The following is a 12,037-nucleotide window of genomic DNA, read 5'->3' as shown; positions in this document are numbered from 1 at the left end:
CTTTCAAAATGACAACTGTAGAGAGTAGCTTCTTTGAGTTAAAAAAAAGGGCGGGAATACAGATGGATGGGCCATTAATCAAGACAGAAAAGGACCCCACATACATCAGACCCATCCCATCAATCGTACATCTAATTTTCATTCTCACCAATCCATCCATATCCACATGCCTCACACACCAAGCAACGCCTGCATCTTTGTCTTCTTTTCTTTGGAAATTTCCATACTTGTTTTTCTATTTCAAACAACAAATAAAACACTTTACTAACTTTTCATTAGTGTTAAGTTTTTCCTAATACATCCCCATTAACTGTTCTTAGCTCAAAAAGTTAAAAAAATATATATATTAGCTTAAAATAGCATAAGTTATTACAATCTAGTATCATTACAACAAGAGCTTTTACAACAAAGATTATAGACAAATCTTTCAACACTTGAGCTGTCTTGACTTGAAACTTTAGCTAAATGCTAATAAGCCCTTTACCCTGCTACTTGCATCAAAGATTATGATCTTCTAACATTGAAGAATAACACCACTTTACCTTATTACATATTACAAATAATAATAATATTAATACTAATAAATAATAATAATCTTAAGATAATTCACTAACCCCTAATCTACCATCTTTCACTGTTGTTCTTCCAACTACAACAAGTGTTGCCCAAAAGCTGCATCTCTCACAAAAACCGGATGATTTATTGTCACTAAACTAACCCAAACACATTCTTAAAATCTTTATACTATATTATTAAAGAAAAAAAACTAAAATCCTTATCACAACCCTACTAATTTCACTAGTTTCTTCTTCTTTTCGAATCTTTGCTTGAACTTTAATCAACTTAATGAATCAATAAGTCCATTCTTGAGGCAAACGACTTTCATAACTAGCTGCCTCTTCTCTTTGCATCCTTAATCTTTGCTGCATCAATAGAGCATTTCTTCTTGCCAACAAAGCATCTACAATTAAATAACCCCAAAAATTCAAAATCAAAACTTTACACTTCAAAATTAAGTTTAATTAAATTTTTCTCATTATAAACTAACTCACCATAATCAACACCAAAATCATTAGAGAAACGAGGTTGTCTACCACCATTAAAGTCATTAATGTTCAAGTTTAGAGCATGAATCACCTTAGCGGGGACCAAAACAGGAGCACAACCTAAAGAAAAAACAAAACAAAAAGAAAAAGAAAAGTAAGACAAAGTAAAAAACAAAACATCACACGTAAAAACAATTAAAATAAACATAAGTGTTGGAGATTTTACTTGTTTTCTTGCGAGATTCAGGGAGAGGGGTCCCATATGGACGAGGTAAGAACACCCCTGTTCCTCCACATCCTCTTTTCACACCAGATCCTCTTTGCAAACCGGTTCTTAACCCGGATCCGTTGAAATAAACCGGGTTATTCTGGTTCTTCACTTGAATTGGAGAATGCCATGCTGAACGTGGCATAGCGCGCGTGCATTTCACTCCCTCATAATCATACACTCTGTTCTGAACCTGAGCCTGAAGAGCCTTCACATGGGCTTGGGCTTGGGCCTGGGCAAATGCATGTCTTGCCCAAATAGAATCACACTCTTGTTTCACTTGCTGATACTGAACCTGTAATAAATAAAAAAATAAATTATTTTTATTAATAAAAGATACTCATTGGGCCATTTTCACAAACAGTTATGAAGGTAACTGACATGTGAAGCATTAGGATTAACAAAAACCGCTCCGGCACGATTCTCCGCCATGGTAGGTGATGGTAGACCGCCGAGTACACCTCTTTTGACTTCATCGTTCATCTTCAACCTCGCAACCTCACCGGCAGCAGCGTACAAAACATCCCAAGCATCGTTCCCACCGGAAAATGGCACCGTCGTCGGTGAAGGAACACGAGTCGACCCGTTTGGACTTCCGTCACTTGACCCGCCGCCGCTCCGACCAGACCAACTTCCGATTCCGGCAAGTGTCGATTGTGGTGAACCCGCCATAACAGTAACTTTCTCCTGAATCTGCAAAAAACGGTAAAAAATTAAAAAAAAAACGTTAGATTCATACAAATCAAACAAAAAAATCGTATGAAACTAGAAAAAAGTACTGAAATATTGTTACCTTTTCTTCAGGTTTTTCATTGTTGAAAATGGGAACAGTGAGTTTCTTCCGATTTTCATGAATGGATGCATGACTCAATCGACGAGTTAAACCAACGAAAAAATCTTCTTCTTCATCACTGTTTTCAGTTTCAAACGAGTCAAACTCGTAAGGAAACTCAGTAGGAAAACCAAACTCGTTTTCCAACCCAGTAACATTTTCAGAAAGTGTTGCCATAGCAAGAAGAAGAACAAAAGAGTAAAAAGAGAGAGAGGAAAATGGTTAAGAGAAAAGAAAACTGAGGCAGTTAGAAAGGAAGTTGAAAATGAAAATGAAGTTGCTGGATGAGGAAGATATAATAATGATACAGCTGTATGTGGAAGTGTTTTGCAGGGTAAGGGGACCCACAAAATAGAGGAAAAGAGAACCCAAAGAGAGAGAGAGAGATGGATATGGGAATGTTGAAGACAAGTTGCTTTTATTAAGGTTTTGAAGGGTCCCTTTAAAGACAGTTCAAAATCAAAAAAATATAGATATTGGTGGAAAATGAAATGAAAGAGAAAGAGAAAGAGAGGGAGAAGATTTGTAAAACAACTGGAACAAATGGCCCAGTGGTTAAGACATTTGTCCTTGCATGCAACCCACCTGCCATTTGTCTACCCCATAACACTAATCTTGCAACCTTTTTTAAATTAAATATTAATTAATAGCTAATTAAAAAATAATTATTTTTTAAAATTTAAATTCATTAAGCGGCAGGGCTACATTTTATTCAGTGTATAGAGTGATTAAATATATTTTCTTGACAAAAAAAAAAATTAATAAGATATCATTTTCGCGAAGCTGCATATAATAATCATTTGATTATGGTTGGATTATAATCAATAACAAATATTTTTTCAAGATTTTTAACATTGATTCACTAATTATTCGAAGAGTTTTAACATTTATATGAAGTTGTATACACTCATCATTCGATTATAGTTAGATTACAATCAATAACAAATAATTTTTTCAAGAGTTTTAACATTGATTCATTTTCAAAATTGATTTGTTAGAATAAATCTTTTATTATCTTAATAAAATGCTCGAGTCAATAATTTAATATCTTAACGTGTAAGTGTAAACTCACCAAAGAGTATTTTCAGTTAGTCATATATGTGTCATTTGTTAATCTTTTTTGTCTTGAAATGTGGTTTTCTCTAATCAATTTAATATATAAGATTACAAATAAGAGATAGATTTGGAGATGTTTTTGCACTTTTGATATATATTTACATTGACAACACCTCACACATGAGATTACTTACCCTTTTATTTATTGTTAAAATTTATATTTTATTTATGGGATGGGGTGGAATGGGATAGATATTTACAGCTTCTAATTCTTCTTCTTTTTGTATCTTTTCAATTTTCAAATTTTTGGACTTGTGTATGACTGAGGAAACTACTAGTACTGTTCACTCACACTCACTTATTCCTACTTCCTACCAATACCAATTTTCATTTTGTCGTTACATGTTTTTAGGTAAATTCTGGTCTTTGGCAAGATTTCATTTTGAAATTTAAATTCTCAAACTTCTGACTCTTGTTTTAAATTACTTATAATATTGGTTTTCTTTTTTCTTTCAGTAGTTGCTAGATTTGTCGTTGATGCTGACCTTGTTTATGAAGGTTTTATGTAAAGTTTGAAAGTGGGGTCGTTCTAGTGGGTATGTTTATGACTTCAATTCAAATAAAATGAAGATGGTTTTTCTGTTTAGTTGGAAAAATGAGGCATATAATAGGCGTTAATAATTGATTAAATTATTTAAATATGGATCTATGTTTCTTTATAAAAAAATTACATCAAAAAAAGACGAAAAACCAATCAAATGAGAAAAACACAAGAAAAAGTTAAACTATGTATAGAAAACATTTATTTAAATTAAAAAAAAAATGCAAATTGATCACAAACCACCAGTTTTCGTGAATGAAGAAAAAATGAATAAAGTCAAAAAGAATATTGTAAGATTTATCTCTTTTAAAAAAATGCTACTAAGTACTTTTAGAGTATTAGTTAAGGAAGTTAAAACTTGAGGTTCTATATTGAAAAACAACAATTTTAAACTTTTATAAAGTTAAATTCACCATTTCCTAACCTATTTTTAATATTTACTTTTTCAGCTAATGTGGCAATGCTCAAAATGACACTCTTTAATATTTTTCTTAAAAAAAATAAAAATAGAGCTGCTTGGTTGTTTCTCATTCTTGATGATAAATATGGATCTATATCTATCTATTTATTTATGGAATTGCTATATTGATTCATGATTATTATTTTAAAGGAATGATATGATTATTATTATTCGTTCGTTTTAATGGCTTTCGAGACACCTATTTTTGAGCTCATGGGGGTTTATTTTTGGCTAAGTAGAAATTGTGCATAGTAAGGGTTGTAGTCAGGAAAAATGGGAAGAGTTGATCGGACTGGACATGAAACCTAGTCAGTCTATGTTGCCAAATTCCTTTTGAGTTGGTCGGTTGAACATTTTAAAAAGCCACATGAGAAGTTAATATTATGATCGTTAACTTGTACTATGGATAAACTAAGATTTTATTAAGCAGTTGAGGGCAGAATAGTAACTTGCACACTCACGTATAAATAGTCATGAATCAAGTTAGAAATAATAATTCAAGATCCTCTTCTACACCTCTTAAAACCCTACGTCAAATAAAACAATTATGCACCAACAAAAATAGTAATCAAAAATAAAATTCTTATAACAGTAGAAATATACATCTATATGACTCTAATACCAATTATTGGAATTTTAACAACTTTGCCATATATCATAGATACAATATATGAACTCACCACAAAAAAAAAACACACACATACATACATGCATACACACACATTATAAGATGGATCAAGAATGACATACCTTTTGATGGTATAACGTTTAACTAGTTAAAGAGACGATGACATGGCCTTCTTATTGGGCTTAACTAAATGATCTAGATTCTATTCAGAAACAATAACACAAATAAATCATTCATCAATAATTAGTATTTGATAAAAGTTGACAATATTTTATATAAATAATAATTCAAAGAAGAGAGGAACATAATAACTCTCATTCACGCCATTGTCACTTTCTTACACTTCACCTCAATAATTTCTTTTCTTATATTTTTCTCTCTGTTTCATCTCTATTTTCCGTCAACCCAAAAATTAAAACCAACGCACACCACCTTATTATATCACTTCTTCATTATCTTACCCAATAAGCCTTATTCACCTCAGAAAAAACAAACTCTATAGCAATGAAGAACAAAATCAACAACCTAAACTCAACAATTAACGAAAAAAAATCGAGATTTAGGGTTGAAAAACAAGTTTTAGATTGTTGACAACATTTTCTTTATTTATCTAAATGAAAAGTTAATTTTTATTGATTCATGTAAATCTCGTTGCTAGGATTGCAATTTTCATGAAAACGAAACATAGATCGTCGTGTTTGAGGAATATGTCATGGATAATCATGTTGTGATCAGCAAACATAATAACTTCCATTCACGCCACTCTCACTTTCTTACAATTCACCTCAAAATTTTCTTTTGTTATATCTTTCTCTCTGTTTCGTCTCTATTTTCCTTCAACCCAAAAATCAAAACCAAAACACACCACCCTTATTTTATCACTTCTTCATTATCTTACCCTTATTCACCTAAACAACAATCTTGATAGCAATGAAGAACAAATCAACAATCCAAACTCAACAATTAACGAACAAATTTGGGATTTAGGGTTGAAAAACAAATTTTAGATTGTTTACAAAGTTTTCTATATTTATCGAAATGAAAATTTATCCTCTATTGATTCCTGTAAATCTCGCTGCTAGGATTGATATTTTCATGAACACCAAACATAGATCGTCATGTTTGAGGAATCTGTCATGAAGAATCATGTTGTGATGAGCGAACAGGGCATTAATCGATGTAGTTAGGTGATTCAACATTTTTTTCACATAATCTTTTAAGACGGTTGGTGGATCATCTTTTGAATGAATCTACCAAGTTCAAATTTAACCGGATCTCAACCTCAATTATTCTCACGGTTTCACTCCCACGCCATCAGCCTTTCTCGAATAAAAATGATTGGTTACATAATAGAAGAGTTGCTATGTTTTAGGGCTTTGGAGCACTAGATGGAGGGTGGCAACATGGGAGCTTAGGACAACGAATTGGTTGCCAGGTTGGTGGCAACAAGGTGGTATACCTTGTACATTGCCAACGAGAGCACATACAGTAGCAGCAGATAAAACCACAAACTTCAAAAACATCTTCAAAAAATCTTCCATTATAAAAAAAGTTTAGCTTGCAAAGAAAACAAAGTTGAAATCTAATATTGAGTGGTATTTAAAATAAAATGTCTACTTATTTATAGTAAAGAGATAATCTTCTAAAATATAATAATAAGAAATATTTAAACGAAAATAATGTGCATACCTTAATTGCTTTTAATGATATATTTTTTTGACAAAAACAAAATGATATTCATTCATTCAAATCGAGAGATTACATCATTCAACACCGCTAAAAACATAAAGGATGAATCTGCAAACAAACTCACAACATCCAAGTTAATAGCATATAACGGCATAATGCCTACAAAAATATATGATATAATTAAAGTGACGGAATATCCATGGCCTCCGGATCTGCAACGTTGACGCCCAAATCTTTGATTGAATAATTGATCTTTCAATATGAATCAAATGAACACCGCACGAAGACGGGAAATCAAACAACGCCGCACAAGACGACGAACAACAAACCACCACACTTAGATGATGAAATCACAAAGAAAAAAAAGAAAAAAACTAGATCTATGTGAAAATCACTTATTTAGATTGAAATAGAGAGAAAAGATGAAGAGAGGTGATTTCAGGTCAAGAATTGACCCAGAACCACCCCTCAATGGAGAAACTGTAAGAGAAAACCTGGAGAGAGAAAACTAGGGCCGACTTGTTGGAGAGGGAGAGAGAAACTTGTACAAAAAATGGACGTTTTTAGAAGAAAAAAAAAAAATTGCTTAGGGGTGCTCGCGGTGCAGTTTAATTCAGTTTTGAGGCTAAAAGTCATCCAAACCACGAGATAAAAAAGCAAACGGTTTGGTTTAGTTCAGTTGACTTTTAAAATTAAATCTGAACAAAGTCAAATCAAGTGGTTTGATTTGGATTAGTATGTGCCATTTTTTTTGAGACAATATAATTTTTTGTTTTCTATATTAAAATCAAGTTAAAAATCTAAAACACAACGTATTTCAACAATGTTTTAAATTTCATCCAACATTAAAATTTTATTTTCATCCAACGATGTTCCCAACAAACATATAACAAATTAAAAATGTGGACAAAAAGTAATCGTATTTTGTAAGAAATGCAAAAAACTAAGATTTTATCATTCTCTAAAAATTCAAGTGGCACATAAATATACTTTTGAAATAAAAAAGCAAAGAAGAAACTTACCACAGGAAAAATATGTCATTTTTATAAAAGTTTCCATTGAGTTTTATGAGTATTGGTTTAAGTGGCATATATTTAATTAATGTTTTTCTTATGTTGCGGTTTGATTTGGTTTGGTTTGTAACAAAATGATCTGAATTCATCCAAACTAAATGACCTTGGAAACACAAAACCTTGGAGGCAAATCTACAAGTGCTCCCATTAAGATAAATTATACAATGACTTATGATAAGGGAAATGTCAAAGTTGATAAAGGTCAATATCAAATGTTAGAGGTAAAGGTCATTTACTTGGAATATATTAAGCTAAATTTGGCATATGCAATAAGTGTGGTAAATCAATTCATGCATGATCTGAGGTGATACATTTACAAGTTGCAAACCATGTTCTACAATAGCGTCGTTTTTGTTTCTTTTGGTGGCCCAAGGATTTAGTGGCTTGATGACAAATGCGGTTAATTGTAGTTATTTAATGATTTTGAGATCAAACAAGCATGTACAATAATATCGCATTTGCAATACGTCGATGATACTCTATGTATATGGGAGCCAATGGTGGATAATTTTGGACATTGAAAGCATTATTGAGAGGATTCCAAATGGTGTCAGGGTCGGAAGTCAATTTTCACAAAAGGAAGTCACAAAAATTGTTGGGTCAAATGGAGGAAGGTTTGCCAACCAAGAAGTTAGAGGGGTTTGGGGCGAAAGATGTTAGGGTGGTTAATATGAGTCTACAACTACTCACAAAGTGGAAATGACATCTACTTCAAGAGGTGAATTCTCTTTCAAAGCAAGTTTTGATGGAGAAGTATGGTGAGCAAATTGAAGGTTTGGAACTGGTGGTAGGAGCAAAATAGTTGAGGTTTACATCGTTGTGTTGGAAGGATTTGATCCTATTGGATGGGAGTGTGGGGGATGATTAGTTTACAAATAGGGTGTTGAGAAAAGTGGGCAATGGCTGGAAGACTAATTTTTGGAAGTATAGGTGATGTTGGGAAACATTGCTTTATAATAGATTCCCTCGTCTATACTCTTTTTCAACGCAAAAGGAGGCCAAGGTTGGGGACTTGTGGAGAATTCATGATTGAGTGGTATCATGGAATCTTATTTGAAGACGGCAACCGTGTCATTGGGAAGTTAATTTAATTGAGAATCCAGTGGCTATCATCGAAGGAGTTAATGTGGGTGGTGTGGATGACGTGTGGTTGTGGACTCCGGAGGAGAAGGGAATTTGAATGTTGGAGTCAAGAGGTAACATATAAACATCTTAGGAAAGGTGTTTCAATGTTTTGTTAACAGGTTTTGGCTGTTTTTATGGTTTATGTTGCTATTTTCCTGCTTTGTTTGTAGTTGCTGCCTTTTTGCACATCTTTTGCAGGGCATTTGTTAATGAAATATGCAGTTTCTAAAAATAAAAAATGTCGACATTGGTGATTCTACACAGAGAATTGGTAATAAGAAGCATGCATGCATTGGAGGTTTTAAAGGACTCATACATTTCCAGCTTCTTGTCAATCCTGCCAAGCATATTCATGTTATGCTATATAGAGTTAGGAAAGAAATACAGCACAAAGTTAGAAGCTATGGAGCACGGACACTTCTCTTATTAGCGGTGTCCCGTGTCCGACATCGACACATATTATTACACTGAATTATATGATTTTCTCAAATTTTTAGCGGTGCCGGCGTGTCCGTATCCGTGTCAAGTCCGATGTCATTTTCCGTGCTTCATAGGTTAGAAGCAAAATACACAAAGAAGCCGTATGATTTTTCTTATCATTTTCATCGAAATTATAGAGTGACCTCACAATTGAATGTTTAATTAATTGGATATGATTACAAACAAATGTGTAGACAATTTTAGTGAAAGGACAATGATTCGTATTACGATGATAATAGGTGCTTTTGGTTCAACTTTTTTGCAACATGGACTAACGTGGTTGCACTTTATGACTTATTCTGTGAAAAATGTCGTCGTAAGCGTGCTATTGTCATGGACTAATGGGCAGCACCAATGTCTCTTGATGATGCACATGCCTCCACTTTTCAGGCCATTCTGTTTCATTATGGTAACATTGTCTTCTTTATTGCACTTAAATCTAATTGCAAGATTTATTAATGGTCTATATATTGTGAAGCAAAACTTGAATATGAATTGTGTTGTGTAACTCTTGAAGTTGAACAATAAACAATCGAGTCTTCAAATATGTAAATAAGTGTTTTTTATAGTCTTTGTATGTATCAAAATTTAAAATAGATACTTATGAATTTATTTTTATTAGTCACTTTAGTTCTCAAATGTATCAAATCTTAAATATTTTGGTCTTCCAATGTGTTTTCATTTCTCAGTTTAATTAATTCATGGAATTAGCAAAAATGGTCGTTTACTCATTGTTTTACCTGTTAATGAAATGATTAAAAGAGTTTCTCACATTGATCTATTTTCCAAAAAAAAAAAATGTAGATCATATTTTTTAAGGGAAATAAAAATGCAGATCATCGTTATCTAGTTTTTTTTTTTATTTTGAACGGACCATTGTTTAGTTCATAGGATTCCCTCAAAATAAAAAGTCAATTCATTGGAAAAAGAGAGAAGATGTACATATGTACTTAAATTAATAGAAAAATTAGCAAGGGTTAAAAAAGATAGAAAACCGATGTTCACATTCCACAAAGAGAACACTGATATTTAACAATCTGGAAAGGTATAATTTACACATTAACATGCAGGGATACAATAAAAAAAAAAAAAAAAGCATAGCAAACAAATTCTTACATATTTTAATAAAAAAAAAAAGATGAAAATGATATTATATCTCCATATAATGACATGGAAAGAGGAATGGCAATAATTTAATGTGACAAATATGATTTCCTAATAGAAGAAAATTTCTGCAGAAAAGAGAACACTTGTGGGCAACTCTGTTTATTAAGATTCTCCGAATAGTGAGTTCCACTTCAGAACATATCATACTTTTGACCATCTCGCATCATATTCTTCCATTTCATCTCCATGTCATTAATACAACTATAAACAAATGACCATATAATTACAATACTAAATCAAAATTATTTCGATATTCATAAAATATATATCATTTGTATTGGAGTAGTAAAATATACTCCCTCCGTCTCTATATATAAATCTCCATTTGATTTTATTTTTGTCCATAAATGTAAATCCCCTTTTAAATTATTATATGCATTTATTATTTTATTCCTAAATATACTCCTAATTAATACTACAAACTTGTCTTGAAAAATGAAAAGTCAAATTTAATACACACACAAACAAATGATAATTTGGTAATATTAACACACAAAACAGACAAATTAATTACACTGACAACATTTCTTAAGAAATGTGAAAAAGGCAATGAATGTCTACATTAAAGGACGGAGGGAGTATATCATTTGTATTGGAGTAGACTTGAGTAAAGATGTGACCGTACGTGAGGATGCTTGTGCATGCGAGAACCAAGCGCGGCAGTGAAAGGATCCTAATACGGATGGGATTGTTCTCCGATACAGTGGATGAGGGGAAAGAAACGTGTTAAAGAGGTTAATTAACACTCAAGTTAGTATTAGATTGAGAGAACGCTTTTATAGTGGGAGATGTTGCAACTGTCATATAGAAATCCCTATGCAGGACGTCGTAAGTCGTTAGAGATTGATCTAACTGCTGTGATTTGACGAAGAGTGCTCCGTGGTGAGGTGTATACGAGGTCTTCGAAGGTGTCATGTTTAGCGAAAATTGTGGGTTAATGAGCCTCTATATTGGGTCGGTGATATTGGCCTTTTTTTTTTTTCCTCAAAAAAAAAAAGAGAAATATATTTTTCCAACAAATAGAGGTTAGGATGCAAACACAAATTAAATATAAAATATACAAATACTCAAAAGCAACTTCATATTATTAGGGGAAATAGCATTGGCATCAAGTTTCATCAACTAATCATCAAGTCTATCCTTGAACTATTGAATACTCATAATGTTTCAACTATGCCATCATATACCGCCCGCCATACATATTGATGATGTCTCGCAAATAACAGAAGATTTGTTTATCTTTAAACTTATTATGTATAGCTCAATAAGCGGATAAAATAAAATTATATTTTGATAGTGGTTAGTGATGATAAATCAAGTAATGCCTCACAAATAGCATCATCATATGAATATATTTTATGCCCCTTAAGTAAAAATCTTATGTCTAGAACTTTCTAAACCAAAAGATCAAATATTAGATTGAGCTGCACTTTCTTCAGGATTAACTCTTTGCAAGCTCGTAAACCACATCATTGCCATAATTTGCTGCTACGGTGAATTGTCTTCCATAATGTTAATGTGGTTTCCGCTGATGAATCAATTTGGTTTGCGGTTTTTTATTTAATGTGATTTTCATATCAAATAAATTCTCAATGTTTTATGTTAATGTATT

General features: G+C 32.3%; 1 protein-coding gene across 1 annotated transcript; it reads right to left on the bottom strand.

Moving 5' to 3' along the window:
• Positions 1 to 316: 316 nt before the first annotated feature.
• LOC11406699 (uncharacterized) lies at positions 317 to 2,561 on the bottom strand. Its single transcript, XM_003616483.4, has 5 exons — positions 2,108 to 2,561; positions 1,696 to 2,007; positions 1,273 to 1,609; positions 1,053 to 1,166; positions 317 to 961 (listed from the first exon to the last, which is right to left on the bottom strand). The coding sequence occupies exons 1-5, from the start codon at positions 2,321 to 2,323 to the stop codon at positions 852 to 854; spliced, it is 1,089 nt and encodes a 362-aa protein (XP_003616531.1). The 5' UTR covers positions 2,324 to 2,561; the 3' UTR covers positions 317 to 851.
• Between the last annotated feature and the right edge of the window lie 9,476 nt (positions 2,562 to 12,037).

Source organism: Medicago truncatula, chromosome 5 (assembly GCF_003473485.1).
Source record: "Medicago truncatula cultivar Jemalong A17 chromosome 5, MtrunA17r5.0-ANR, whole genome shotgun sequence".
NCBI classification, from domain to species: domain Eukaryota; kingdom Viridiplantae; phylum Streptophyta; class Magnoliopsida; order Fabales; family Fabaceae; genus Medicago; species Medicago truncatula.
This window is presented reverse-complemented; position numbering and strand designations above follow the sequence as displayed.